At 40.3% G+C, this 26409-nt stretch overlaps 1 protein-coding gene across 7 annotated transcripts in view; it reads right to left on the reverse strand.

The window, feature by feature from the left end:
• Positions 1-6049: 6049 nt before the first annotated feature.
• The window catches only part of EML4 (EMAP like 4), a 159625-nt gene continuing 139265 nt past the window's right edge, over positions 6050-26409 (reverse strand). For 3 of the 7 annotated variants that reach the window (XM_036873502.1, XM_036873503.1, XM_036873500.1), the window contains 6 exons: positions 21071-21159; positions 19583-19680; positions 13283-13370; positions 12702-12800; positions 9589-9719; positions 7458-8898 (listed from right to left, as the gene is read on the reverse strand). In XM_036873502.1, the coding sequence (XP_036729397.1) occupies positions 8425-8898; positions 9589-9719; positions 12702-12800; positions 13283-13370; positions 19583-19680; positions 21071-21159 (979 nt within the window). In that variant the 3' untranslated portion in view covers positions 7458-8424. Of the gene's footprint in view, positions 8899-9588; positions 9720-11254; positions 11467-12701; positions 12801-13282; positions 13371-19582; positions 19681-21070; positions 21160-26409 lie in introns of those variants that run through there. The other 4 variants (XM_036873505.1, XM_036873501.1, XM_036873504.1 and 1 more) reach the window with 4 other exon arrangements.

Consider the following 26409-nt stretch of genomic DNA (forward strand, 5'->3'; position numbering starts at 1 on the left):
GGAGGGCATCACAGGGCAGGCTTCTGTGCCGGAAACGTGCCAGCTCTTCATCTGGGTGGGTGTGTACATGTGTAGGCAGATAGGCAGATACCCTGAGATGTCTGCACTTTACTGTAAGTTATACCTAAAAAAAAAAAATCTTTAAAAACTTAAGAAAGAAAGGGAAGATGGAAGTGTAGGGGAGGAAAAATAATTTTCCTTCCACCCTCTGAGTTCTTGGCTGAGACCCCTCTAGTAAAAGACAGATTAACAAGAGAAAAACAAATGGAAGTTTACGAACACATATACCTCATGTGTACATGGGAGGTACTCAGGGAAAAATGAGCAACTCCCCAAGTGGGCTTAAAATTCAGGCTTAAATACCATCTTAGTAGGGAAAAGGGAGGGAGGGAGGCCTCCTAGGGGAGAGTGCATGATTTTTAGGGAAGATGAAGGACCTTAGAAGGGTGGATAGGAGGTGTGATGGTTTGTGACAAGTGTGTCTGGGTGTGGTGTGGACTCCAGTCTCCTCTCCTGGGATGAGAGTCAATCTCCCTTGGTTGATGAAGCTCCTGGGAGGGGATCTTCGACAATTGAGTTCCTTTTGGAGCATCTGTCTTTAGGCAGATGGGGAGTTCAGAGAAAGCCTCTCATTGGATTGGCTGTTTTTCAGGTGCCTACAGCTCAAAATAATCAACATACCAAAGTGGCATATTTGGGGCTGGCATATTCTGCTGCCCTTCAGAAGGAAGATGGAAGGAAGGAAAGAAGGGGAAATAAGGAAGGAGGAAGGGTGGATGGAGGGAAGAAAGAAAGAAACCTGAAGCCGGTGATGCCTGGCAGGAGAGGGTAGGGTTTTCAAGAAAGAGGGTGATGACCAGTGTCGCTCACCCGCGCAGAGATGAAGCCCTGGGCGAGCTTCGTAGAGGGACCTGGAGGCTGCCCTCCCAGCCCTACCATGGTCACTAGTGCGTCCCCAGCACTGCTGAAGGAGTGGCACGGAACAGACCCTAACGCTGAATCAGAACAGGGAGGTGCGAGGATCCTCAGGTCAAGGGCATACCTGAGAAATCTCCCGTGCTTGGGTCACAGTTCCCAGCAGCGCAGATGGCCACTCTGTGGTTTCCTGAGTGTCCTCCCAGGCAAATCCCGGTGTAGAAATTTGATAGCGTTTAATAAAAAATGTTATTATCTACTATAATTTAAAAGAACTTCCTTCTGTTTCAATGTGAGGGTTTCCCATAGAAACCACTTCAGCCTGGGCGGCTGTGAATGGCGGCTTTATTAGCAGAGCCATCTGCAGGCTGTCCTGACAATCTGTCGCCCTGCTCATCGCTTCCGGTGCAAACATTGTTTATTGTGATGGCGGCCTCAGCCCGTCACCCGTCACCCGAGGGGAGAACAGCTCATCTGCTTCCCTCAAGCCCCTTGGACGCGGGGCCCTCGCGGAGCAGCTGGGGGCAGAGCCCTCAAGCTCGCCAGGAGGTCTCTCCCCTGAGAATCAGATGCTCCCAGTGGGCAAACCCTTACTCTCTCTTTCAGATGGAGACCAGGGAGACGGGGCCTAAACTTACCTAAACCCATGGTGAAACATGCCCTGTTCATTGCAGCCTTAGGTTTTTTATGTCAGATCCCTCACTTGCCCCCACGGAAGGGCTGACTCACCTTCAAGTGGGACTGGTATGAGAGAGACCTCACCGATGCTCCAGGGGCCTGAGGGCTTGAAGCTAACACATTCTTTCAAGAGAAAAGGGACTCTTGGCTCAGCTCAGAATTAATTCATCTTCTAAATGGAAATGTCAAAGCCTGGCAAGCACTCCTGCTCATGATTCTGGTGCTGAGATATTCATGGGCAGCAAACAGTAGGTCACACGAAAATGGATTTTGCCAATGAAACCAGAGAGGGCTATCACTCTCAAAGGAGAAAGCCTGATCACCTAATCTCAGTTTCACCAGGGCCTGCTATATAGTGGAATTCTTCTTTTTCTTGTCATTTTATTACTTCTGAGTAAGGGAAGGTGATTCGGCCCAAGCACCTGAGGGAAGGCAGCTGTGGGGCGGCTTCAGGAGAGTGTTTCCAAGAAAGGGAGTGAGCATCAGTGACACTCAAAGCAGTCAGAAGGGGAAGCCAGTGAGGACCCAGGAGGAGGGAGAAGGGGTGCAGAATGCCCAGCGAAGGGGGGCACTCCTCTGGCTGCAGGGGTAATGCACTGGCTGCTTCTGGGGGGGGCAAGCAGGTAAAGCCTCTGTGTTCCCAGACACACCTCTGACCAGCGCCCCTCCCTTGCCTGGGGCTCCTCCAGGCCCACACTCAGCTAGGAAGTCTCGCACAGACCCTGTGGGGGCAGAGAAGTGGCAGGGAAAGCTGCAGGGAGCGCCGTTTCACATCAGCAGTGTTTTATTTGATCACAGATGGAATACCTCAAGTGCATGAGGACAAATTTTATTTAAAAATTTTTGTTGTTTTAAGGCCCATTTTTGTTTCCATATTCCTTTCAAAAGTATAAAGAGAAGGGAGTTTCTATATCATTATTTGAAAAAAACTTATTTGGAAATAATTATAGACTTAGAGGAAGTTTAAAAAAAGAGTCTGGTGAACCCTTCCCTCAGCTTCCCTCAGTGGTGACATCTTATATAATGTGTAGTTTTAAGTCCAGGAAATGTTCATGGGTACAACAGAGCCCTGCAGACCACAGACCTTAATCAGAATCCACCAGTTCTGCCTGCATTCCTGTGTGCGCGTGTGCAGTTGTGCGATTTAGTCCCGCTTACAGGTTTGTGTAATCACCACCACAACCAAGATGCAGCCTGTTCATCATCACAGCAGAACCCCCGTGCTGCCCCTCTGTAGTGACATCCCCTCCCCTCCGTCCCTGTCCCCTGGCAACCACTAGTCTGTTCTCTGTAGCGTTGCTCTTTCAAGAATGTTATAAATGGAAAGGTACAGTTGGTAAACTTTCCAGATTGGCTTTCCAGGATCCATGCGCCGTGAGGGTAGGGCCTGCATCCTCCCATCTCTGGATTCCACGCCGAGCCCAGTACAGTCTGCACATGTCCCCGATGAAACAGTGACTCCTGTGGATCCTAAGTCTCATACAGACTCGCCGGGTTCAGGCTGGCTGGCTACCACTTTGAAGGTGTCGGCAGCACAATACGTTTTTACTGTAGAGAGACTGAAGTCTGTAGAAGGAAGAGGCCCTGCCCTTCCTGGACATCCGACTTACACCGTTGCGTTAACCGAGCGAGAGTTCTGCGGCTGACACGGTAAGAGAACGCCAGCTTCTGGTTTCCCTGCTTCCAACCAGGTCTCCAAGTCAGCCCGACCCAGTGTTGGCTGACGGCATCGGTGTGCTGAGATGGGCTCGAGTACGCTTTGACCCTTCCCAGGAGGCACTCTGGCTTGGTGGGGCATCGGGAATGAAACGGGATGACCAGGCACGGGGGCTTTGCTTTTTATTAAAAAGTTATTTTTCTTCCCTGAGGCCCTTTTAGCGCTTTGTCTCCAGCTCCTTTAGTGAGGTCCGGCAAAAACGAACTCTGCCAGGGGTTGAAATCTGCATAATCCCACTGAGATATTGAGTCAACAGTGGCAATTATGCATATTCATGCCTGTCCCTGGGTGGCTCCCTAGGAAAATCTATTTTCAGGACTGCGTGTTTACATTGCTGAGGGAGAAGAGAGGCAGGATCAAAGCCCTCTGGCTGAGCCTGGGCTGGAGGATTAAGGGGAAGAAGCACTTGACTGGTGAAGGAAGCAGCTACTATGCTGCTTTTTTGGTGAAATGGAAATTGCTCAAAGGTTGGAAAATAAGGGAGCAGCTTCTCCACACAAATAGGTTTAAATTGAACATCAGGGACTGAGGACACAGGAGCCAAGAAAGGCAGGAAAGGCAGGGAGTCGCTGGCAGCAGGTGCCGCAGCACGCCTGGAAGCTCTGCCCCGCACTCCAGTTGTAGGGATGACAGGAGGGGACTTGTGCAAGGGAAGGGTCCCTCCAACTTTGTGACACTGTTCAGAGCCCAAAGACGCCTTTTCCAAAGCCTAATCACTTTCTGTGGTTTTTCCATATACTGGTCTCAAATCCTTCCTACCAGAAGCTCAACCCATTTCATTCTTTTTGTTACTAGTAATCACTAAATTACTGTTCTGCAGTGAGCATCTCCTGCAGTGCCGCACAGCAGAGCACGGGGCTGGCCCCGGGAACTCTGGGGGCAGGGGGACCTGCCTTCAAATCTTGGCTCAGCCACTTGCTACTAGGGTAACCTGGCTTCTCATCTGTAAGTTTACTCGTCTGTAAAATGGAGATAATCGAATTCAGGATTGTTGGAAGAATTGAATGAGTTAGTACGTGGAAAGCACTTACGTGTTACATTATGTGTTAGCTGTTATGGCTGAGTAGCATTTCGTTCTATGGATGTGTGCCATATTGTAATCATTGAGCACTCAGTTTCTTATTTTCCACATTTCTTGATGTTTTTGTCCTTTGAGATACAGAAGTGGCACCCTTAAGTTTTTCTGCTAGACTTCTGGATTGGTAAAATTAAAACAAAAAACACAAACATGTTCAGTTCCGTAAGCTATGGTCTCCTGAGGATGTCACCCATGGATATAGAAATGAAACACACTGACATTTCTAGAGACAATGCAACTTTTTTTTCTCCATTTGGGATTCTTTCTCTTTTAGTTCTTTTGTCTACTTTGTATCAGAGGTTACTGTAGGGGTCTATTAATGAGGGTGGAGTCGAAATTCAGGTTTCCTTTGGAAAAGATGAACTGATTAGCACAAATATGTAATATTATCAGAGTCCCTGAGGAGAGCAGGAGTTGCCCCTTTACAAAGGGCAGTGCCCTCACCCTCTCCTGAACTGAGGACTGAGATGACATAGGTCCTCTGCTGTTTCCCCGTCTCCTTTCCAAAAAATCTCTGAATCTTCACCCACATCTTTTCCTTCTTCCTCCATTTATAAAGAATGTCTTTCTCCTCGTGTAAGTGGAAGAGGCTCCAGCTTTCAAGTTATAACACACGAAGTCCTGGTGTGGCAGTTATCTGGGTAAGTGAATGCAGGCCTGCTCCTGAACCTCCCCAGCCTGCCCCTTGCCCACAGGGCAACACGCCCTGTATCACTGAGAGCTGGGGTGTCTGGGGGTGCACTGGCTGCACGGGGACTCCTCCAGCGACAGCTCTGCTCCGCTCCACCCAAGTCCTGCACACCTGCTCTTCAGCCCGTCTCCTTTGTCCTAAAAACATGTCCTTGTCCTAAACTCTCGTTGTAGTTCCACCTTTAAGCTAGAAACCTAGTTCCTTCTAGAAGTTACACTAACAAACACCTCAATATGTCCAAGATCTAATTCATCATTATTTCCCCATAGAGGTTCCTTTTTTGGATCTCCTTTTTTATTAAGAAGAAAAATCACATTGTTTAGTGGGGTGGTTCTGGTGTCTGTCAGCCGTTTTGTCTCTGAATTCTTGAAAGAGGAATTTCTGCCCCAAGACAGCCTGTCACAGGTTAGTATATGCGAGTGGCTGTGAACATATATTCATAGTCAACAAGGATGAATAAGATGCTGATGAAAACCCCATTATTATTTCCATGACTGTAAAACTGGGAATGTATGGAATACTCTTAGTCTAATGCTTCATCAAGAAAAATTTGTAGCAGCTAATTTTTGGTTGCGGTGTACAGAGGATGTGTCACTAAGCAACACGGGAGAGACGGCAAAAGCGGGACGCTGAGTTCAAGGGCTTCCGGCAGGCTACACCGGGGAGGCAGGCAGTGGAGGCGGGTCAGGCAGGTAACCAGGATCACCAGGATTACCTAACGTTAAACACTGGAGAGAGTGTAGACATGTAATAAATTAAAACAAATCTGTTCCCTATTAAATGGAAGCATAAATCAGAAGTAATTTCCTCTAACATCATGAGATAGCGTCTGTCACTCCAGAATAGCTGTATCCATAGCAGTGGCAGTGGTCAACTGATAAATGTGTCCTTCTGAACTGTCATGTCTTCTGATGATTGGACAGTCACGGACACTAGCAGCATAAATGAAAAAAGACTCAAGACACATTTAGAGAGACAAATGAAACATCTTATTTTATTTTTTAATCTTCAAAATTTTCTGCCATAAGACAGGAATGCATGATAGAAATGGCTCAACATCTTCACATGAAACACTTGGATTCATTTTCATTCACAAGTTTTTCTAAAAACATCTACAATTTCATAATCCCACCCACTTCCAACCATTATCACAGATTTAATTGACTGTTAAACAGTAGTTGCCAGCAATAGAGAGCTGGAACGCTTTCTGCGTATTAGTAGTGTCTTTTGAAACTACCACCCAAGATATCACGAATATAAATTTCATGGTACACAGCAACCCCAAAGGTGACTGATGTCCCCAAATAAACTCCCTGCTTATCATGGAGAGTGGTATCCCCCAGGTACTTAACGAAATGCTTTTTCTTCTCCTAGAATTACTTGTTCATCTCATAGTATTTTTCTTGCAGGGTATATAGCACATGCCGACCTGATGATTCAGTCACCACAGCTAATAGGCAAATATATATGCCTGATACTACTGCTGCTCTCTGATAATTATGTACAAACATACTGAAAAATGATGGGTTGCTTGGAGTCTACCTCCCTTCTTTTGAAGAGAACTACTTTGAGGTTTTTTTTTTTTTTGAACAGTTGTAAACAAGAGGAAAGAGAAATACATGGACATATATCTATACACAGAGATAACACACTGAGTATTTTCAATGTGGCGCATATCTTCTTATATAGAGATACGCACACAGAGTGAGTGTCTACACTCACCCCTTCACACATACCCACACCCTTACATACAGCATGTGAATACAAATGTTGTGAGTGTCCTTGGGAGTTCACTGAAGTTTGTGTATTACCAAATGATGATGAAATACCTGATTTGTATTACTCCTGAGAAGACAGTAGAAGGGAATGACAGTTCTGATGCACTTTGGAATGGCACAGTCACGTAAACACTTGCATACTTAAGACTTTTGAACTCATCCAAAGTTTCTAAACATGATCTAACCAAAAAAAAAAAAAAAAAAAAAAGATATCAAAACATTGCAAGTTAAAAAATAAAAGTCTTTTTATAATCAAAGTATAAACAAATATATAGGAAATGCATATTTGTCAGTAATTATTTTGAAAATAGGAAACACATACTTAAGAAAAACATAATCTGACAAAACTTAAAAAAAACAACTATCCAATGCATAATAACACATGCACTGCCCCCAAACAGCAGAGGATAGCCACATCAGAATTGCAAGGCTTAAAGCAACTCCACCAGAGAAAAATCACTGTGTGTAGCAGGTCTGTTAAGTATGCAATTTATAAAAAATGCCTGACTATTATTCACACTTACATAAAAAAGAATTTGCAATTTGTTGAGTATTTTATCCCTCAATAATCTGTATAAAAATTACAACTAAACCAGTGAATTTCAAGCACCAATTCAATCATTTAAACTTTATTAATATTTCTGTTATTGAAGGAGCAAATTATGATGAAGGCTAAGCTAAGATTAGCCAAGTTTAATTTTATAGGCGTGCGGTTTCTTCTGTTCACTCACTTGAACGCCAAACAAACATTTGAAAATGTTTAGGCCAGTAAAGGAATCCTTGGAGGAATCCATTATTTCGGCGTATCAATGGTTTAATATACATTAAAAGCTCTTTAACAAACCACTGCTTTCTTAGTTCTAAGATAAAATAGATTTGCGCACAGGAAATTAAGGGACTGTTCCTCACTCTGACTTAGAAAAGGCAGCACCTACATGGTAGACTAACAAGCACATCTGGACATCTGCTGGCTATGTAAGAAAAGGGTGTTATTATTTAAGAAGGCAACACCACTGCTCATGGCACTAATGAAGTTTTTCTTGACTAGAAAATTTCCACTAGACATTTGGGGTGGGAGGGAATCTCAGTAAGAGAAGGTTTTTTTTGGTTTTTGTTTTGTTTTTCTGATTTTCAGCATCAGGAAAAAAAAAAAAAAAAGTAGCAGTCTGAGCCAGCAGATGAGTAACAGTGTTTGTGATGCCTCTGGTTGTTCCTGAAGAAAACCTGCTCAGATAATGAGGGGTTTATTTAAAATCTATACGACCGCTGTTTTTGTTTCCAGTATTAACATCATACCACTCACGTACACAGTAATTTCTGAGACACAATTAATGTTTCAGTCTTTTCCTACTATTAAGTTTGGTTAATTTTCAGCACACATCAAACCGAACCTTTAGGTTGACTGCATTTAAGAGACGGAAGATAAGACTATTGAAAACAGATTACGTGGAAACCAAAATCTCCATCAATAGTGATTCTCCATCACTTCTGGCCTGTTATCTGAACTTTATCGCAAGAGCACATCATGCAGTTGAAGGAAAAAGCGAGCCGCACTGAAGTCCTGGCGTTAGGGCAGGGGTGAAGGGTCTCGCTGGTCCCCGGGAAGAGCGCCTGCGCTCCGCCCCTCGCTCATCTCGGGGGCTGGCTCTTCACAAGCAGGCTCACCGAGGTCTTCGCTGCCCCCCTCGCTCTGCTCCTCACTGTGGTCTTCGCCGGGCCCCGCAGTCTGCTCCAGGCTGTTCTCCAGAAGCGTGGGAGAACTGCTTATCCTGCTCTCTTCTTCAGCTGTCTCGTTGACGGGCTGCGAAGGAGGTGGTGTGGGAGCATCTGACTGCGTGACACTTTCAGTGGAAGAGATGGGGGCTTTGGTGAGCGCGGTATCAGCTACAATCTCATTTTGAGGCAAAGATAACTTTTCCACAAGTTTCCACTGAATGATGCTCATGTCTTTTCCACCAGTTGAAATCAGGTGACTGTCATTATGAGTGAAACTGACATTGGTGACATGGCTGCTGTGGGCACTGTACTTGTGACTGGGAGCCTACATGAAATAAATCAGATAGGAAAATTAAACTCATTCTTCACATGCCTACTTACAGCAATGGAGGTGACTAGGTTAGGGAGATCATTCAGTTTGTGAAACAGGTAATTCAGATCAAAACCACAAGTCATTGACTCTGAGGAATAAAGCTAGCAGTGATTTCCTTTTAATACCTATTTATATGGGAGAAACAAAGTAATTGGACAGCTGTACTTTCAGACTGTAAAAAAAATGTCTCTTCTGCATACTTGTTAGAGTTTATTAGTGACTATTCTACTGAGACGGCTAGGGGAGAATTTACTAGGTTGGAAAGATTATACATGATTTAGGAGTCATAATGTTGATCATGTACCAAAAATAAAATATTTTAATATGTTTAGAAGAAATTTAAAACTGCCAAGGTATCAAAATGAAAAAAAAAAAAAAAGGACAATAAACAAAAATGAATAAAACACCATCAAGTGGCTTCTCTGTCTTCTCCTTTACCTTAATGAGGAAGGAAAAGACAAGCACTGCCTGCTTGGATGCTTACAGATGGCCCTATTCCCTCCACCCATGCACTGTAGTATCACAGACAGTAATTAGTAACCCTATGAATATTTTCCCACCATTGACACAATATATCCCCAAACAAAAATTATCCCCAAACAAAAGGCCCTATAACACTAGTTTTTATTAAGTTGATTTTACCTTTGCTTTGGAGCAGGGATACTGAAACAGATGGACTTTGCAAAAGTCATCAGCAACAGCTATCACCTTTCTATTGTGGGATCGCACCAGTGCATTGATATCTGTCCCATCAGATCCTTCTGGCCAGACACCTTTGATATGGAAACATGGGGGGGTGTAGAAAAATTAGCCTGAAAAATACAACTGCCATGCTACGTGTGTTTATTTTAGAATCTTAATTTTCATCCGTGTTCAAACTCTTAGCTGCTAAATTTCCCTTAAAGATTTCTTAGTGGCTTAATACTTCAAATGATGAAATTTTATCCAAAATCTAGTAATAAACTGAAATAACCTCAAGATGGAAAATTTAAGACTTAAAACTTTAAGATTCAAAAATACTCACTGGTAACCAGCAGGTGGTGCTAATAATTTTAGTTTCAGCTTGTCTCACCTTGACAATAAGCTCCTCCTGTCTAAAGTTTCCAGTTGGAGGGGAAATTCTCAGTTATTTCTGTAGCAAAGTGCAGAAACAATGCCACAGCACTAATTCTTCAGAGTGGACTCTGTTCCCTTTCAGGAAGGCACTTAAAAAAAAAACCTCATAGAGATTCTTTCTTAATGGAAATGTATAGGCCATCCACTAGTCTATCATGTTATCCATAGGAGTTTCCATAAACTATTACTTATGTCCAAAGGTCGACACAGCAAATTTAATTATTCTGAATCATTATGAGGCACTGGTGGGCATGTTCAACATAATTAGCGCAAACCTCTACTAGACTAAAAAATATACAATATATAACAGTTGAGATGCTGGCCTCCTGTAGTTCAGTACTGCTCTAGAGAACAATTTTTTTTTGGTAAATTCACTAAAGATGAAACACTTCTTGACTGACATCTCTTAATAAGTAAATTAAATATTGTTTGTTTCACTAAAATAACAAGGTAAGTTACTAGCTATTGGCCACTGCTTCAGCTTCACCCAGAATAATGAATTTGTTTATGGACTAGTCAGGGTTATTTTGTTTTAATTTCTTCCAAGCCTGGTAGGCTTCTTCATCTCAGCAGCAGCTGTATTTAGAACAAGTACCCATAATGGATTATTTTTCTAATGCACACAGCATAAAGAAATGTTCAGATCTACCATGAGAGTGGAGGAGAGAGTCCAACTTTTCAGAAGGCAGAGATACACTGTTAAAGGAAAAATACCTAATATTTTGGGAATTGCTTTAGGTACTGGTGCCACATCCATATCCAATATTCTAATTACTGAGTATAACATCTCTTTTTAATCCTAACTTTCTCAGAAGGATTCCTACAGATTGGCAAAGACTGAGAAAACTGTCAAAGGACAGATTTCTAGAAATGTCCAAAACATGAGATCAGGGATGATCTCCACACTTTATCTTTAAATAATGTCTACTAAAAATGCCTTTATATGTCAATAAATGGTACTGGGATAATTGGACACCCACATGCAAAAGAATAACAACTGTTGACAATGATGTGGAAAAACAGAACCCTCATACACTGCTGGTGGCAATGTAAATGGTGCAGCCACTTAGGAAAACAGTCTGGCAGTTCCTCAAAAGGTTAAACACAGAGTTACCATTTGACCCTGCAATTCCACTCCTAGGTATAACCCAAGAGAATGAAAACACGTCTACACGAAAACCGTTCATAGCAGCATTATTTATAATAAAAAGTGGAAACAACCTAAGTGTCCATCAACTGATGATGAACAGAACGTGGTACAGCCATACAAAGGGATGTTACTCAGCCATAAAGTGAAGCCCTGATACATGCTACAACACGATGAACCTTGAACATCTGGTGCTAAAGGAAAGAAGTCCGTTTCGATGGATCACACAGTACATGATTCCATTTATATGAACTGTCCTGAATATGCAAATCATTAGAAAAAGAAAGAAGATCAGTGGTTGCTGGGAGGTTGTGGAAGGGGGAGGGAGGGAGTGACTGCTAATGGGCAGAGTTTCTTTTTGGGGTAATGAAAATGTTCTAAAATTAGATAGTGATGACGGGTGCACAATCCTATGAATATGCTAAAACCACCAAATTGTGCACTTTAAATAGGTGAATTATATGGTATGTGAATGGTATCTCAATAAAGCTGTTATTTTGAAAATGACTTTACAAATTTGAAAGCTTCAATTTTCACTTGGAGGAAAAAACTGTGAAAGGCAATCTATACTATTATGTAAATGCCTTTCCTTTTTAATTGTCTTTCATATTTATTGGGGACCAAAAGTCTGCTGAATTCTGCAGAGAACAAACCTCATATTGGTTCAATCCTAATACATTCAGCTTCTCTGAACTGTGCATTAATAGTGATAACACTAAAGAGTACTAAGTGAAGTGAGTCAGAAAGACATACTATATGATATCACTTATATGTGGAATCTAAAATATGACACAAATGAACTTATCTATGAAACAGGAGTGAGAGAGTGGCATAGACATATATACACTACCAAATGTAAAATAGCTAGTGGGAAACAGCCACATAGCACAGGGAGATCAGCTCGGTGCTTTGTGTCCACCTAGAGGGGCGGGATAGGGAGGCTGGGAGGGAGACGCAAGAGGGAGGAGATCCGGGGATATATGTGTACGTATAGCTGATTCACTTTGTTATACAGCAGAAACTAACACAACATTGTAAAGCAATTATACTCCAAAAAAGATATTTAAAAAAAAATACACTCTGCATCTTTATTAAAAAAAAAAAACAAAAAAACAGAATCAGGGACATAGAGAACAGACTGGTGGTTGCCAAGGGGGAGGAGGGTGGGGGAGGGTTGGATTGGGAGTTTGGGGTTAGCAGATGCAAACTGGTATATACAGAATGGATAAACTACAAGGTCCTATAGCACAGGGAACTATATTCAATGTCCTGTGATAAACCATAATGGAAAAGAATATGAAAAAGTATGTATATGTATGTATAACTGAATCACTTTGCTGTACAGCAGAAATTAACACATCGTAATTCAACTATACTTCAATAAAAAATAAATTGAAAAAAACACATGTAGACTATTTTTCATTTAGAAATTTAAGTATTATACATAAAAACACCACAAATCGCCTTTTCCCATCAAGTGCAATGTCCTTACCAAAGACTTGAAAGCCTAGCACACAGGTGTATGTCGTCCAATCGATGTCCTTACAATCTGATCGATTCCTGATTAGTTTGCAGCCATTTGGAATGTCCCCTTTAAATTTAGAAACAGGAAGTATAATCATAGTGCTTGTGTACAAATGTATTTGAAAATGCACCTTGACTCAAACTAGCCACGTTTACTTGTATTTATAATCCATACACTGAAAATATTAAGACACACTTGGAAAGGAAGTGTTTAACACGGTTTATAGAACTATAAACTGTTTCCCACCGAAGTTGTTTTTTCTTTAAAAAGCATAAATGCCCATGCATTGTATTCCTTCCTGCCTCCAGGAAAAGCTGTTAAATACAGAACCATTCAGAGCAGGATCAGTCCCCCTGAATAATTTCTCATGACATTTAAGTGAACTCATTACTGTGAGATTCTCATTCCTTAGCCAGCTCCGAGTGGCACGTGCTTCTTCAGGTCAGAGGGGCCAGCGTGCAGTAGCTGCGCGATTCAGATGCCACGCAGCCCGCTCTTTACTGCCCCTGATGGGCACATCTCAGCCGTATGTGAGCATTCATACTTACAGTACAGGATCTCATAGTCTCCCGAGTTAGACATTATGTACTTGTTGTCTGGAGACCAGTCAAGGTGTGTGATATAGCTGGAATGTCCCTAGGAAGGAACACATCAACTATTAGAAAGCATTTAGAGTTCTGAATGATAAATAGTCTCATAGTAGCCAGTCCTGTCTTCTGAGTAGCCATTCACTGGGAATTCCTGAAGTAGAGAGAGCAGTACCACGGCCTCTGGAACTGAACAGGGCTCAGAACAGGTCTTTGGTTCTTTTTCACACTATCTTGTTGGGAGCTAGAACTGTGGAACTAAAGAGATCTGACCACAGTGGAAACGGTAAGCACTTGGAACGTGAGAGTATCCTGCTGGTCTCTCCATTTTGACACCAGCACCAAGTACTACCTGTGCTACACTTCCAAGAAAGACAGTCTCTTAAAAGACACTGAAACAGATACCACAACCTCGGGCCTTATTTCAAGTCACTAGTGTCCCTAATTAGAGTGACTTCCTTTCTGATAATGAAGTATTGGTTCCATGTTGTGTACAAAAAGAGTACAGTTTTCCTGGGCTGCTTCTTCAGTACCCATGGCACATGGAGGTCTCCTAAAAAAACTCCTATCTCCAAAGAATATTTTTGGGGAAAAGTTATCCAACATCACACTCCCTCCAAACAGCTGGATCCAATAATCATCTGACTCCTTAAACAAGAGGACAGTGATCTTTTTCTGCTTAGGTTTTACTAACACCGGGAATTCAAACAAAAAATTACCAAATGCCATATTTTGTTGGCTTCACATGTAAGCATTTGATTATTTCCAATAAACTACTGCAGATAAATCACACAGGTCTTACAGTTTACACCAAAGCTGACAGAGCCTCAAAAATCACTTTTATCTCCTGCACTCCGTATTAAAACGTTTAATTTCAATTGTACTTTTTGAATTACTAGCTTTCTGCTCACATGGTTTTTATTTTTAAAGTTAATAAATTCAGAATACCTTAGGTATAGTTTTCAATGATTTTCACAAAGTATTTTAATCATTCCAGTAGCCTTCTGAAGTCAAATGACATATCCTAAAACCTCTCTGGAGCTATATCTCCACCAAAGTGCTGCATGGCAAATACCCACATTTATACATTTAAATGAATTTAAATTATGTGAATTTGAGACCCTGTAAAACTTCCTGAAGTCACTGGAGATTAGCTGGGCATGTCAGCAAACAGGTTGGGAGTCACTTGCTAGGCATGTGGGAGACCTCCAACTTAACAAGAAATCAATTTCAATGCCAGAAAGACACATGTGGTTCTTGGGTATTTTCTGAATATGGCAGGAGGGTGGGGTTCACACAGATCTTTTTCATAGTGTTCACGGATCTGATGCCTGGCTCTGGAATCTAGAGAAGCCAGGCTTCTAAGATAAGAAAACTGGTGCTACATGAATGAAGGATTTAACCAGATTAATCATGGCAAAGTGTTTGAATCTTTGTGAAAAGACTTTAATAGCATTATTTAGAAAAGCATCAAAAGCAATGTATGGATACATAACATTGATGTAATTCGTATCTGTGTTGGACACAACATATTTAGATGGTAAATCAATATAAAGTATTCTCAAAAAGAACTCGAGTAGGAAAAGCCCCCAAATTTAGCAAAGACCTTGGGGGAAGTTATCAATTTATATTGGAATACAAAGTGAGTATTTTTTCGCTGATATGGAGTCCAATAAATAAGCAAAGAAAAGATTAGATGCAACTGTCTGTTGGGAGTCTATGGTGCTGCCTTCCCAGAACCACCTCAGAGTGTCCTTGTCTCACCCAACTCTTAGGCCACGAAGGGTACATACAAGACTTGGGGGGAAACACCCTCAAACGTCACCCCACAGGCACAGACACAGTTGGGAGCAAAAAGTACACCTCGCTGAACAGAAACAGGAGAGTACTCTTAAGCTGGTACTTTCATCACTGCCTTTAAGCAGCTGAATGGCGTAACCACAATAACAATCACAAGTGATGGTGCCTAAGAATAACTCTGGAAAAATAAGAAATATCTCAGCTGAATCTTTGTTAATCACATGGAAGGTCATCATGTGCCTCAGTGGTTTGCAACCGTGGCTGTATATTAATATTACCTGAGGAGTTTTCAAACAAGTACCGAGGCCTTGAGTTAGGGCACTAACTTTTTTCCTAAGTAGGTATCCGGGTGTCCCCTCACCCTCTAGGGCAGTGACATCCAATGGACCTTTCTGCAGTGATGAAAATGTGTATCTGCACAGTCCAATGCAGAAGTAACTAGCCACCTGCGGCTTCTGAGTACTCAAAATGTGGCCAGTGCTCCCAGGAAACTGAATTGTATTTAATTTCGTAAACAAAGTTGTGGTTAGTAGCTGTGATGCTGGACAATGCAGGCTGAGAAGAGTCCATTGTCTCTCTACTGATTTGAAATACCTTTTATTATCTAGTAAATTTCCATATAAACAGAGATTTGTTTTTGGACTCTCTTTTCTGTTCCATTAGTCTATCTGCCTATTCCCAGCCAACTGTGATAGTTCGTGGTATGAGGAAAATTTCAGATGAACTTTAGAACCATTTTATCAAGCTCATAAACATTGTGCTGAAAATTTAAGTAAGTGCATCAAATTTAGAGAATAGTTTGTAGAGAACAGACATGTTTATGAAGTCTTTTCTTCTAGAAATATGTTATGTCTATTTTTTCATTTCTTAGTTTGTGTTTCAGCCATGTTTCACATAGCTTCCTGTGCTTTTCTTGCTAGGTCTATTCTCAAAGCATCTACAGTTTTTTGTTACTACTGCAATTAGGATTTTTTTCCCATCACATTTTTGACGTGCTTTGCTGGTGTGAGAGAAAGCTGACCTTTAGAGTGTAGACTGTAGAGTGTAGCCTACCCAATCCGATCTTTAGACTGTAGATCTGTAGAGCATAGTTTATCCATTCCACATTCTCTTAAGTGCCCAGCTAAAACACTGTTATTTCCTAATCTCTTTTGCAGCTATGGGTGGCAGAAGTCACTGAGTGGGGCTTCCAGGAAAACTTTAAAAATCGACTTAGGAGGAAGAGTGTCTTTTTCCCCCTTGCTCTGTCCCCCTAGAACTAGGACGGGATGACTGGAATTCCAGCAGCACCTTATTGAGGATGATGGAGTAGCAAGAAAGAAGGACCCGGAGTCCCTGATGACTTCTTTTAAATGGGAACACATCCCTCATTTGTTGAAGCCACCAAGTATTGCAATATAATTCCTAACTGTTATGGTAATATTGAAATACCTACTGCATTAGTTTTATGGGTAATTTTCTTGGAGATTTCTAGGTAGACAGTTTTAGAAGTCTTTTACTCTTCTCTTCTTTATATATATTTTCATTCACCAAAATCCTGACCAAAAAACACTTATTTTACCAGCACTTCTTGCCTATTCTAACAGACTTTGTAATGCTTTTTTAGTATACCACTGCAACTTCATTACACTCCCTCTCCTGGGCTAAGATCTCTGAGTAGCAGTGTTAAAAGGTATACAGGAATTGGAGTCAAACACAAAGCTATTACGCTGGCACTCAGGGACAGTTTCAACTGCTTGGTTACACTTTATTAGAGGGACACTTCCTAAAGTTCTAAGCCCAGTATGTTTCTGAAGCTATAGGGTCACTTAAATGTTAACTAGTAACAGGAAATATTGGAAACAAAATAGAAAACAGCATTTGTATCTGGAACTCTGAGAGTAGGTCCAGTTGCCACATTTTAATCTTTACAACAATCCTATAAAAGTAGGAACTATTATAATCTCCAGTTTTAAGATAATAAAATTAAGACTCAGAGAAGTTAATTAACTTGCCTAAAGTTGCAAACTAGTAAGCAGCAGAGCCAGCATTAACCCAGTTTTGTCTGTCCTGTATCATAGCAGACAACAGATAAAAGGAGTTAATATGAGACTATAAGACCAGCTGGTGGAAGCAGACAGCAAGGAGAAGTGAGAGCTGGAAGCAAAGCACAGAACAGAAGATAATTAGAAAAGCAGAGTAGCTGAGCCTTTCATTACAGCCGCAAAGAGTACTATAGGCTTTAACAGTTCCTGAAGATATTTCATAATAATACTTCATATGCTCTAAAGATAAAAGCTGCCTAACTGGAGAAGGCAAAGTGTCATGAAATTGATAAACTTGGCAATTCTCAACACTTCCAAGGTCGTCTCATTATCCAGTGTCCAACACTGCTCTTTCCTTTCTGCATCAGTTGCTGTACTCTAAAAGCACAGTACACTGATATACACATTGAAAAATCTGAGGCCTTTTTGTATCTTGGGAAGTCTGCTCTACTAAGAGTTAGGAGAACAGGGTTCAGGCCCCAGATCTGCCACTATGTCAAGATGTGACCAAGGACAAGCCATTTATCTTCTCTGAAACTCAGTCTCTTCATCCGTAAAATGAGAGCTGAGCTAAGTTAAGTGCTATAGTGCGACCTGTAAAATTTTATGATTCCACAAGATTAAATTATATTTGATAATGCTGTTTATTAAGACATGGACTTTTTAAAAAGGTTGGGGTAAAAAATAATTAAGAAAAATTTGGTGCCTGGTAGGGTAAACTTAAGTAATCTGAAAATCCTTTCAGTGGAATATTTCATTTGATCATGCTGTACAATGAGGCACTATTATACTACTATTCCCAAATATTAAGATAATAAATCGATTAAAAGATGTATTTAAATAAATTAATGGATACTGATTCATAATTTTTGTCAAAGTAAATAAAAATATTTTGGATAAATTATAAAACTATAAGGTTGCTTGTAGATCAGTTTATAGGCTGGTTTTAGCACATGGTACAAAATACACCCCCCCCCCCAAAAAAGCAAAAAGCAAATAAACAAAAAAAAAGCAGTAAGTTGCTTCTCTGAATAGAAAATGGCCTGGGTTTTACTTATGTATATACTTTTAAAAATTCATTCTTTTATTCATTCCCCTAAAACTCTTTTGTGATAAGAACTGTTAAAGGGGGATTTCCCTGGTGGTCCAGTGGTTAAGAATCCATCTTCCAATGCTGGGGATGCTGGTTCAATCCCTGGTAGGGGAACTAAGAACTTACATGCTGCAGGGCAACTGAGCCCACATGCCACAACTACAGAGCCCGTGTGCCGCAACTACAGAGCCCACGTGCCACAACTAGAGAGAAGCCTGCACACCACAACTAGAGAGAAGCCTGCGTACCACAACTAGAGAGAAGCCCGCACACTGCAACCAAGACCCGATGCAGCCAAAAAAAATAAAATAAATAAATAAATATTTTTTAAAAAAAGACTGTTAAAGGATCTGTGCCACTAATTCATCAAGTAATTTGCTAATCCTAAATTGACTGGTAATATAGATACCAAACTACCTCATTTTCTGTAAATTCATAGTTAACATATACTGAGTACTTCTTACTTGCCAAGCACTATTGTAAGTATTTTATAGGCCTTAACTTGTTTTAATCCAGTGAAGTAGAAAGTACTACTATCTTCACTTTACAGATGAGAAGACTGAAGTAGAAGGTTTAAATAACTTGCCCAAGGTCACATTTGTGGGTGGTGAAACAAGAGTTAAAATCCAGGTAGTCTGATCCCAAGTTTATGCCCTTAACCACTATGCTATACCTCCTGCCTTTCTCATCCTGTTATCAGCTTGAATGTGTACTTTTTGAGGACAATGAGCAAATCTTATGTATATCCCCAGTGCCTAGAACATTACCCTAGTTAGCAGACTGCCTGCCATAAGATAAGTACTCACTATGTCTAGAATTGAATCTAATCTTCATCTTAAAATGATAAACTAATCAATCAGAAATGCAGTAAATTAAAGGAAATATGCTTCTATTAATTCTCTTAATACAGACAAATCTCCATATAAATTATGTTTAGTGCTAGAGAGGTCACCTAGGAAATTGCGGAGTGTCAAGGATGGGCAGGATCATGGGACACTGAGATTAAAATGTTAGAGATACCCTTCCATTTCTGACTCACTCCATTTAAAAAAAGCGTTATTTTCTAAGGATTTCCTAAGGAAATAGCTTTGATTTAAGAAACTGCATTAAAACTAGTAGTCAGAGAGAGAGAGGTAACAATATTAAACTCTCATCAAAGGAGAAACCTTTCTAGAGCATACAGGGAACTGCAAGATTCTACTGTCAGGTAATTTCAGTTTCAAAGATAGAGATTAAATTTTAAATCTGCTAAGTTTAAAGGTGATACATCAATGTAAACATTTAACTCTCTTTTTACAGAAGTAAAATTTTCCAACAATTTTATAGATTTACTTCACTACTTACAGTGCACTTTCCATGTCTGCTGTACTTTCTTCCATTTTCTGAGACTACATAGAGGTAAATAAAGTTGTCATGAGATCCCACAGCCAGGAAGGTGCCATCTGGAATGAAACAGGAAAAAATGTTGATTATAGAAATACATCGATAGGTTTATTTACTGTCACTTTACTGGACCTACACCAAATGATATTTTACAAATGTTGTTAAATCTCATCAACTTAACTATTCTTCGGTGTTTAATGAATGACTCCTTCCATCACTAAACATACTTGAAAACCAAATGGTCATCTGGTTGAGTACACAATCCCTTCTTGGAAATGCTCACGGGTCTTGGACTCTTCCCTTAGTCTCATCTCCTCCTAGTTAGCGACAGACTGGCCCTAGGGAGGTTAACCTACTTTTATGGGTCTAAGTATACAGTATTCATATGGCAAGCTGAGTGTACAATTGCTCATTTCAGCTGAGGACATATGATCTCTCCAACTACAGGGTCCATTCTCTTGGGAAAGGACCATGTTCTCTCACAAAGGACCACTGTACTCACCACGTAACAGATGGTCAATAAAGTCCATTTGATCTTTGGGTTTTAAATGCTACATCTGCAGTAGTTATTTGCTATTACAGCATTGAAAAAAGCCAAACCAAGACAGAAAACCTTTTCTGCTTCAAGACAATTCTTGCCAAGCTTACAGCTTGAAGCAAATACTTTTCCCTCCTTGTTCAACACAGAGAATAGCATTCTGAGCTTCCTCTGAAATGACTTAGAAGAAATCAAAAAGATCATTTGGACTCCACACTGATCCAACAACTACTGGAATATATTTTTGAATATAAGAAAATGTCACTCGAACTAACTCCAGGGAAGAATTATGTGGCTCAAAACCATATTAATAGCAGGAAAAAGGAACCAACTATCATGGAAACTTAATTAACATTTTGAATAAAGTATGAAAAGAAGTAGCTAAACGAACTGATCAAATTCATCAGTTGCTGAGTATTTTATCTAATTAACAGACCAATCATTACTATGTAACCAGTAAAAATCAAACTAGATTTTAAAGCACTTGAAGGGCCTATAAAATTTGTATATTTTGAATATTATTATAATTTATTTTCTATTATCTTATATACAAAGAAAAGGTTGCTAAATAGATTAACATTCAGCCTAATACAGTACCTATTCAAAGTTCTAAGTATTTGTAGTTCCAAAAAAATGGGATTTGATTGCACTGTATTCTGTTTTCAATTGCAAATGCAGTTGTAACAGTTTGTTCTAAATTTATGTTTGCTTGATGATTTAGAATGTTGTTTAACTTTAGCAGATCTTTTGCTGTTTCCTGCAGCAGAATTTAATCTAATGTTGGGGGAAACATATTCAATACTTAACAACTCCAGAAAGTAGAGAAAAAAGTAGTCAGCTTTACTGGAAGTGAAAGTATGCAATTACAGAGAAATGCTGTAAATGCCAGGAGTGGGAGTAAATCTGCCTACCTAATGAGTAGCGCATCACAGAGAGCTGTTCATTCCCGTCTGTGTGGATAGAAACTAGATCTCTGGTTTCTGCATCCAGAACAAACCACCTGTTAAGAAGTAAAAAATCAAAAATTTTCTCAGATATTAGCATTTATAGAAAAAAAAAAGGTTGCTGACTTTTTCTTCCTTTTAATAAAGAAATTCTAATAATGCCCTTAAGCTGGACATGTTTCCCTTTTCTAACGAAGGATGAGTGCAAAATGTTGCGAGATACAATATAAATATACTTATACGGGCCTAGGCATGTTCTCATTTCTATTTAGGTATTCACTGAATGCCAATAGTGTCTCTTTGCGAGGCACTGTCCAAATAGAAAATGACAGGATTATCAGTGTTCTTGAAGATTACACTAGAGCCAGGAAAAAGGAAATGAGCCAATTAAAACAAAGAACGATTAAGTGCCAATCTCACCGATGGTGACTACATATAGCAGAAGAACTCACAGAAGGGAAATGAATAGCAGACAGAGAAAAACCTTTAGGGAGGATGTAGAATATGAGTTGAGCTGAATGTTGAGGGAAAGAAGTAGAGGCAGTTGAGGCAGGAGGAGTGACAGACAGCTGCACTGCCATGGAGGTGGGAAGGAGCACGGACAGTATGATGGTGGGAGGGAAAGGCAGAGGGCCATTCATTTGGTGAGAGTTCAAAGGGACCAGCAGGGGGCACTCCTCCTCTCCAGTACCCCCAACACCTGCACATGCAAGCTCTAAGTTCTTTGAAAAACAGTTCTTCATTCACATTTACAGGAAAAGTCAAAATGTAAAAAGCCTCTTGACAGGTAAAACAATGACTTAAATCCAACTACAGAATAAGTGACTCTTATCAGACCCTGTTCTAAGAGCACCTGAAGGAAGAGATGGTGCTTCAGAAGAGTAGGGTGAGATACTGGGTACAAAGCAAAGACTGGGAATTAAGGAAGGACAACTAAAGGATAGATAAGGGAGAGGAGGGCAGGTTATGGACAGCACACGCAGTTAGTTGGAGGAGTCTGGAGGTGAGCACTGCCTGGCTCAGATCAGGCACTAAAATAAACATTTATAGAACGTACAAATGAACAAATAGAAGATAAGTCTCGAACGTGACAAATGCAAAGGTTTAGCAAGAATTACGTGGCAGCAGTGCAGTGTGTAGGAAGAAGTGGTTGGGGTGGCAAGAATGGAACAAGAGTAGAAAAATAAAATCATTCTTAATCTCATGGAACTGGATGGGACAAAAGAGCAGCAAGTTTTGTTTCTAATTATTCAGATGGGAAAAATTCCACCACTAAATTCAGTAACAGCAATCATAACAACAGTTCCTTTTAATTTTGAAGCTTTATAACTAATATCTGGACAGAGACCACTATCCCTTCAGATAAAAAGAAGTATTAGGGCTTCCCTGGTGGCCCAGTGGTTAAGAATCTACCTGCCAATGCAGGGGACACGGGTTCGAGCCCTGGTCCGGGAAGATCCCACATGCCGCAGAGCAACTAAGTCCACGAGCCACAACTACTAGCCTGCGCAATACAACTACTGAAGCCCGTGCACCTAGAGCCCGTGCTCCGCAACAAGAGAAGCCACTGCAATGAGAAGCCTGCACACCACAATGAAGAGTAGCCCCCGCTCGCTGCAATGAAGACCCAACACAGCCAAAAATAAATAAATAAATTTAAAAAAAAAGAAATTTTAGGAGACAGTAAAGGGCTTAAAAGAATTTTTTAAAAAAAGAATATTTAGTGATGTTGCTTAACATGCCTTCGTATATTCAAGGTAGAAGATTAAAAAACTAAAGGATCCCGACTCTTTACCTATCACTGAAATCTCTTTCTAATTAAACATGTTCGTGAATGAATTAGTAATTTGTGAGTTATGGGTTGAAACTTCTACATAGCTAACCTAATTCATAAATTCTGTCTTTTACTCGGGTAAGAGAAATAGCTTCTATCTGTGAATACCTGAGTTTATTAAAAGCCAATCAGGGCTTCCCTGGTGGCACAGTGGTTAACAATCTGCCTGCCAATGCAGGGGACACGGGTTCGAGCCCTGGTCTGGGAAGATCCCACATGCCGCGGAGCAACTGCGCCCGTGAGCCACAACTACTGAGCCTGCGCATCTGGAGCCTGTGCTCCGCAACAAGAGAGGCCACGATGGTGAGAGGCCCGCACATCGCGATGAAGAGTGGCCCCCACTTGCCACAACTAGAGGAAGCCCTCGTACAGAAACGAAGACCCAACACAGTCAGTCAGTCAGTCAGTCAGTCAAAAATAAATAAATAAATAAATAAATAAATAAATAAATAAATAAATAAATAAATAAATAAATAAATAAATAAATAAATAAATAAATAAATAAATAAATAAATAAATAAATAAATAAATAAATAAATAAATAAATAAAATCCAGGAGAAATATTTTTTAAAAAAAAAAGCCAATCAGCAGGTAACTGGCACTTTGAAGCCCTGCGCTGAATGTTTGATCATTTCCACTTCAAAAGGTGCATAAAGAACATATCTTATTGCAACTGGACAGCACCCACAGATCATAGGTTTCTTCTGAGAATGTAATTCGTTAATCAATTTTTATGGCTGCCACCATGGAACTCCTAGAGCCAAGAAATGCCAAAGCTGATGCCAAGTGAACCACCTTTTCAGAGTAAGGGAACAAAATATTCCAACGTGGAGTGAAAAGACATACCTAAAGAACACTGAGACACAGCACCGCTCTGTAGGTATGAGGTTTCAAGTTTTTAATGAGTTTATAGAAACTTTACTATACTTTCTTAGGCATTTAAAATTACCAATTTTTATTTTGGAGAAGCCTCAACTGATACTGTCTATTTCCAGTTCAGTTTAATCTTCCTAGGGAAACTGCAAACAATTTTATCTCTTTGAAAACTCCCTTTAAAAGTAATAAAAAAGGGAATTCCCTGGAGGTCCAGTGGTTAGGACTCTGTGCTTCCACTGCAGGGGGCACGGGTTCAATCCCTGGTTGGGGAACTAAGATCCTGCACATCACACAGTCAGCCAAAAAAAAAAAAAAAAAGTAATGAAAAAACCCAGAATGTCTGTTGGTATAATATGTAGAAACCTAAAACCCTGAGTCATTTACTGGTTAGAGATGGCAGCTCTCAAAAAAGAAAAAAAAAAAACCAACAACAAAACCCTACCTACTTTTTCTATTTCTTTAATTACATATCAGAGATTAATTCTTCCACTTTTGGCAAGTAATTTTTAGTAATAATAACTTTGCTGTTAAAAGTATACAACTTCCATATGGATCCCCAGCAATAATTTTAAAGCTCCCACCCTTTTCTCTGCATGAATTACGTTCTACCTTGAGAAAAGACTTTCTGGCTCAGGACCTCTATCCTTAACAGAAGTATGGAGAGGATAACAAATCCTTTAGCAAAGGGAATTTTCTAGAAATAAGTATTAAGTTTTCACTGTGCTCAATTGCATTCTCATTCTAGTCTAGAGTATATACATTGAAACCAAGCTTCTGCTTTAAGGTAATTTGGAATCATTATGGGGCTCTATAGGGCCTAAAGGACTTAAAGAATCTTTCTAAATGTAACTGCTCAGCATCAGAGATGGGAAATCTTCGGCCATATATTTAAACTAATCTGACTTGTGAGTCAAGTACCCACACACAGTACCACCATTAACTAGATGACTTTTTAAAAAAGACACTTACTGATTTCTTTAGTGGCAAAAAGAGAATCATAAGATTTCAGAGCTGGAAAGTATCATACTTTACAGTCCCTAAATGAATATATATGTGTTCATAATATGAGTTAAAAAATATTCATCATAATATAAAGTGTATCCTCTGGGTGGCAGGTTTGTAACTTTTTCCCAACTGCTTTTATGAAGCTTCTCCTTATAAGAATAGGAATGTGGCTTTTATAATCGGAAAAACATAAAGTCAAAATCAGGGGAAAGAAAAGCCCAATTCAACCCTCTTATTTTACAAATAAGAACACTGAAATCCCATGATGTCAAAACACTTGGCCAGTCATCAACCAACTAGTTAGTGGCAGAGCCGGGATAAAGCTTCTAGCCCTTGTGCTTTTCACTACATCACACCAGGGAAGGGTGTGATCCCATGGAAAGTGCTCTCTCTGCCTGAGATACACTAACATTCAGGATCTAGAGAAGAAAGAAGTCAGCAAAGGGGGCAGAACTGGCGTTTATAACCCAACTGGGGAGACGGAGTGAGTTCATAAAGTGGTAGTTTAAAGTAAAATGAATGACACAAGTTAAGGATTATGAGGTTTCAGAGCAGGGAGTAATCACTGAGGATGTGGGTGGTCTTGGATATCATCACATCAAATGTGGCAAGGAGAGGTGGGACATAAACAGGTGGAGAGGGATAGGTAAGAAACTACAAAAAGGGCTGAGGTGTATCTGAAGGACAACGACTTAACCATTCTCGCTGGAATGGTGAGGGGAAAGATTTTTAATGGGCTTTAAAGGCCAGGCTAAACAAGTTTGGATTCCACTGTTTAGCAATCAACAGGCCTTTAGGAACGTTCTAGTCCAGTTAGCTCATAGTTTCTTGTGTTTGCTCAATCCATTCCTCCTGCTTGATATAAGCTCCTAACTCTTCACTGCCTCTTCGAAATCTCAGAACTCCATCAAGGCAGGACCAATCCCATCTCCTCTGTGAAGTGTTCTCTGACCACTCAGGCTCACAGTAATTTCTCTGTTGATCTTCAAGCATTACTGCCTGTTTATGCAAGTAATACTAAACTACTGATATGACATGCTCTGTATCTTTTTATGTAGTATCTAATTAGGTTATAAGCTACTTGGGGTAGGGACCATGTCTTATATAATACTTCTTTGTGCCACTCACTGCATCTAGTGCTTTACAACTTGTAGGAGCACAGAGTGACTCCGAACTGCAATTTTAACAGGGCAGAACTCAGGGAGATTCATGCTGATAGAGTTCAAAGACACTGTACACCCTGGGAAATGAGCTCAGGAGTACTGATGGGCCAAGTTCAGCACCATCAAATTACAGAGGGAAACAAGCTATTCTTTTCTAATTAGAAGTTTTCTCTTTTAATTATGTCTAAGAATAAAGTCTCAGCTAGTGCTAATATGTCTTCGACATCTCCCTTTTGAGCTAAAGGAGCATTTCTTACACTCAGAACCTTTCTAGTCAACAGTAGAATTTGATAACAGTACTTCAGCTACACTGCTGGTTTGCCAAGGTTACAGTCATCATCAAAACTAACCTTTAAAAATTGTATAAAAAATTCAAAAAAAAATGATGAGTGGAGCTGGATCACTTAAGTCTCTCCAGGTCTAACGT

The sequence above is a fragment of the Balaenoptera musculus genome, chromosome 13 (genome assembly GCF_009873245.2).
Source record: "Balaenoptera musculus isolate JJ_BM4_2016_0621 chromosome 13, mBalMus1.pri.v3, whole genome shotgun sequence".
In the NCBI taxonomy this organism is placed as follows: Eukaryota; Metazoa; Chordata; class Mammalia; order Artiodactyla; family Balaenopteridae; genus Balaenoptera; species Balaenoptera musculus.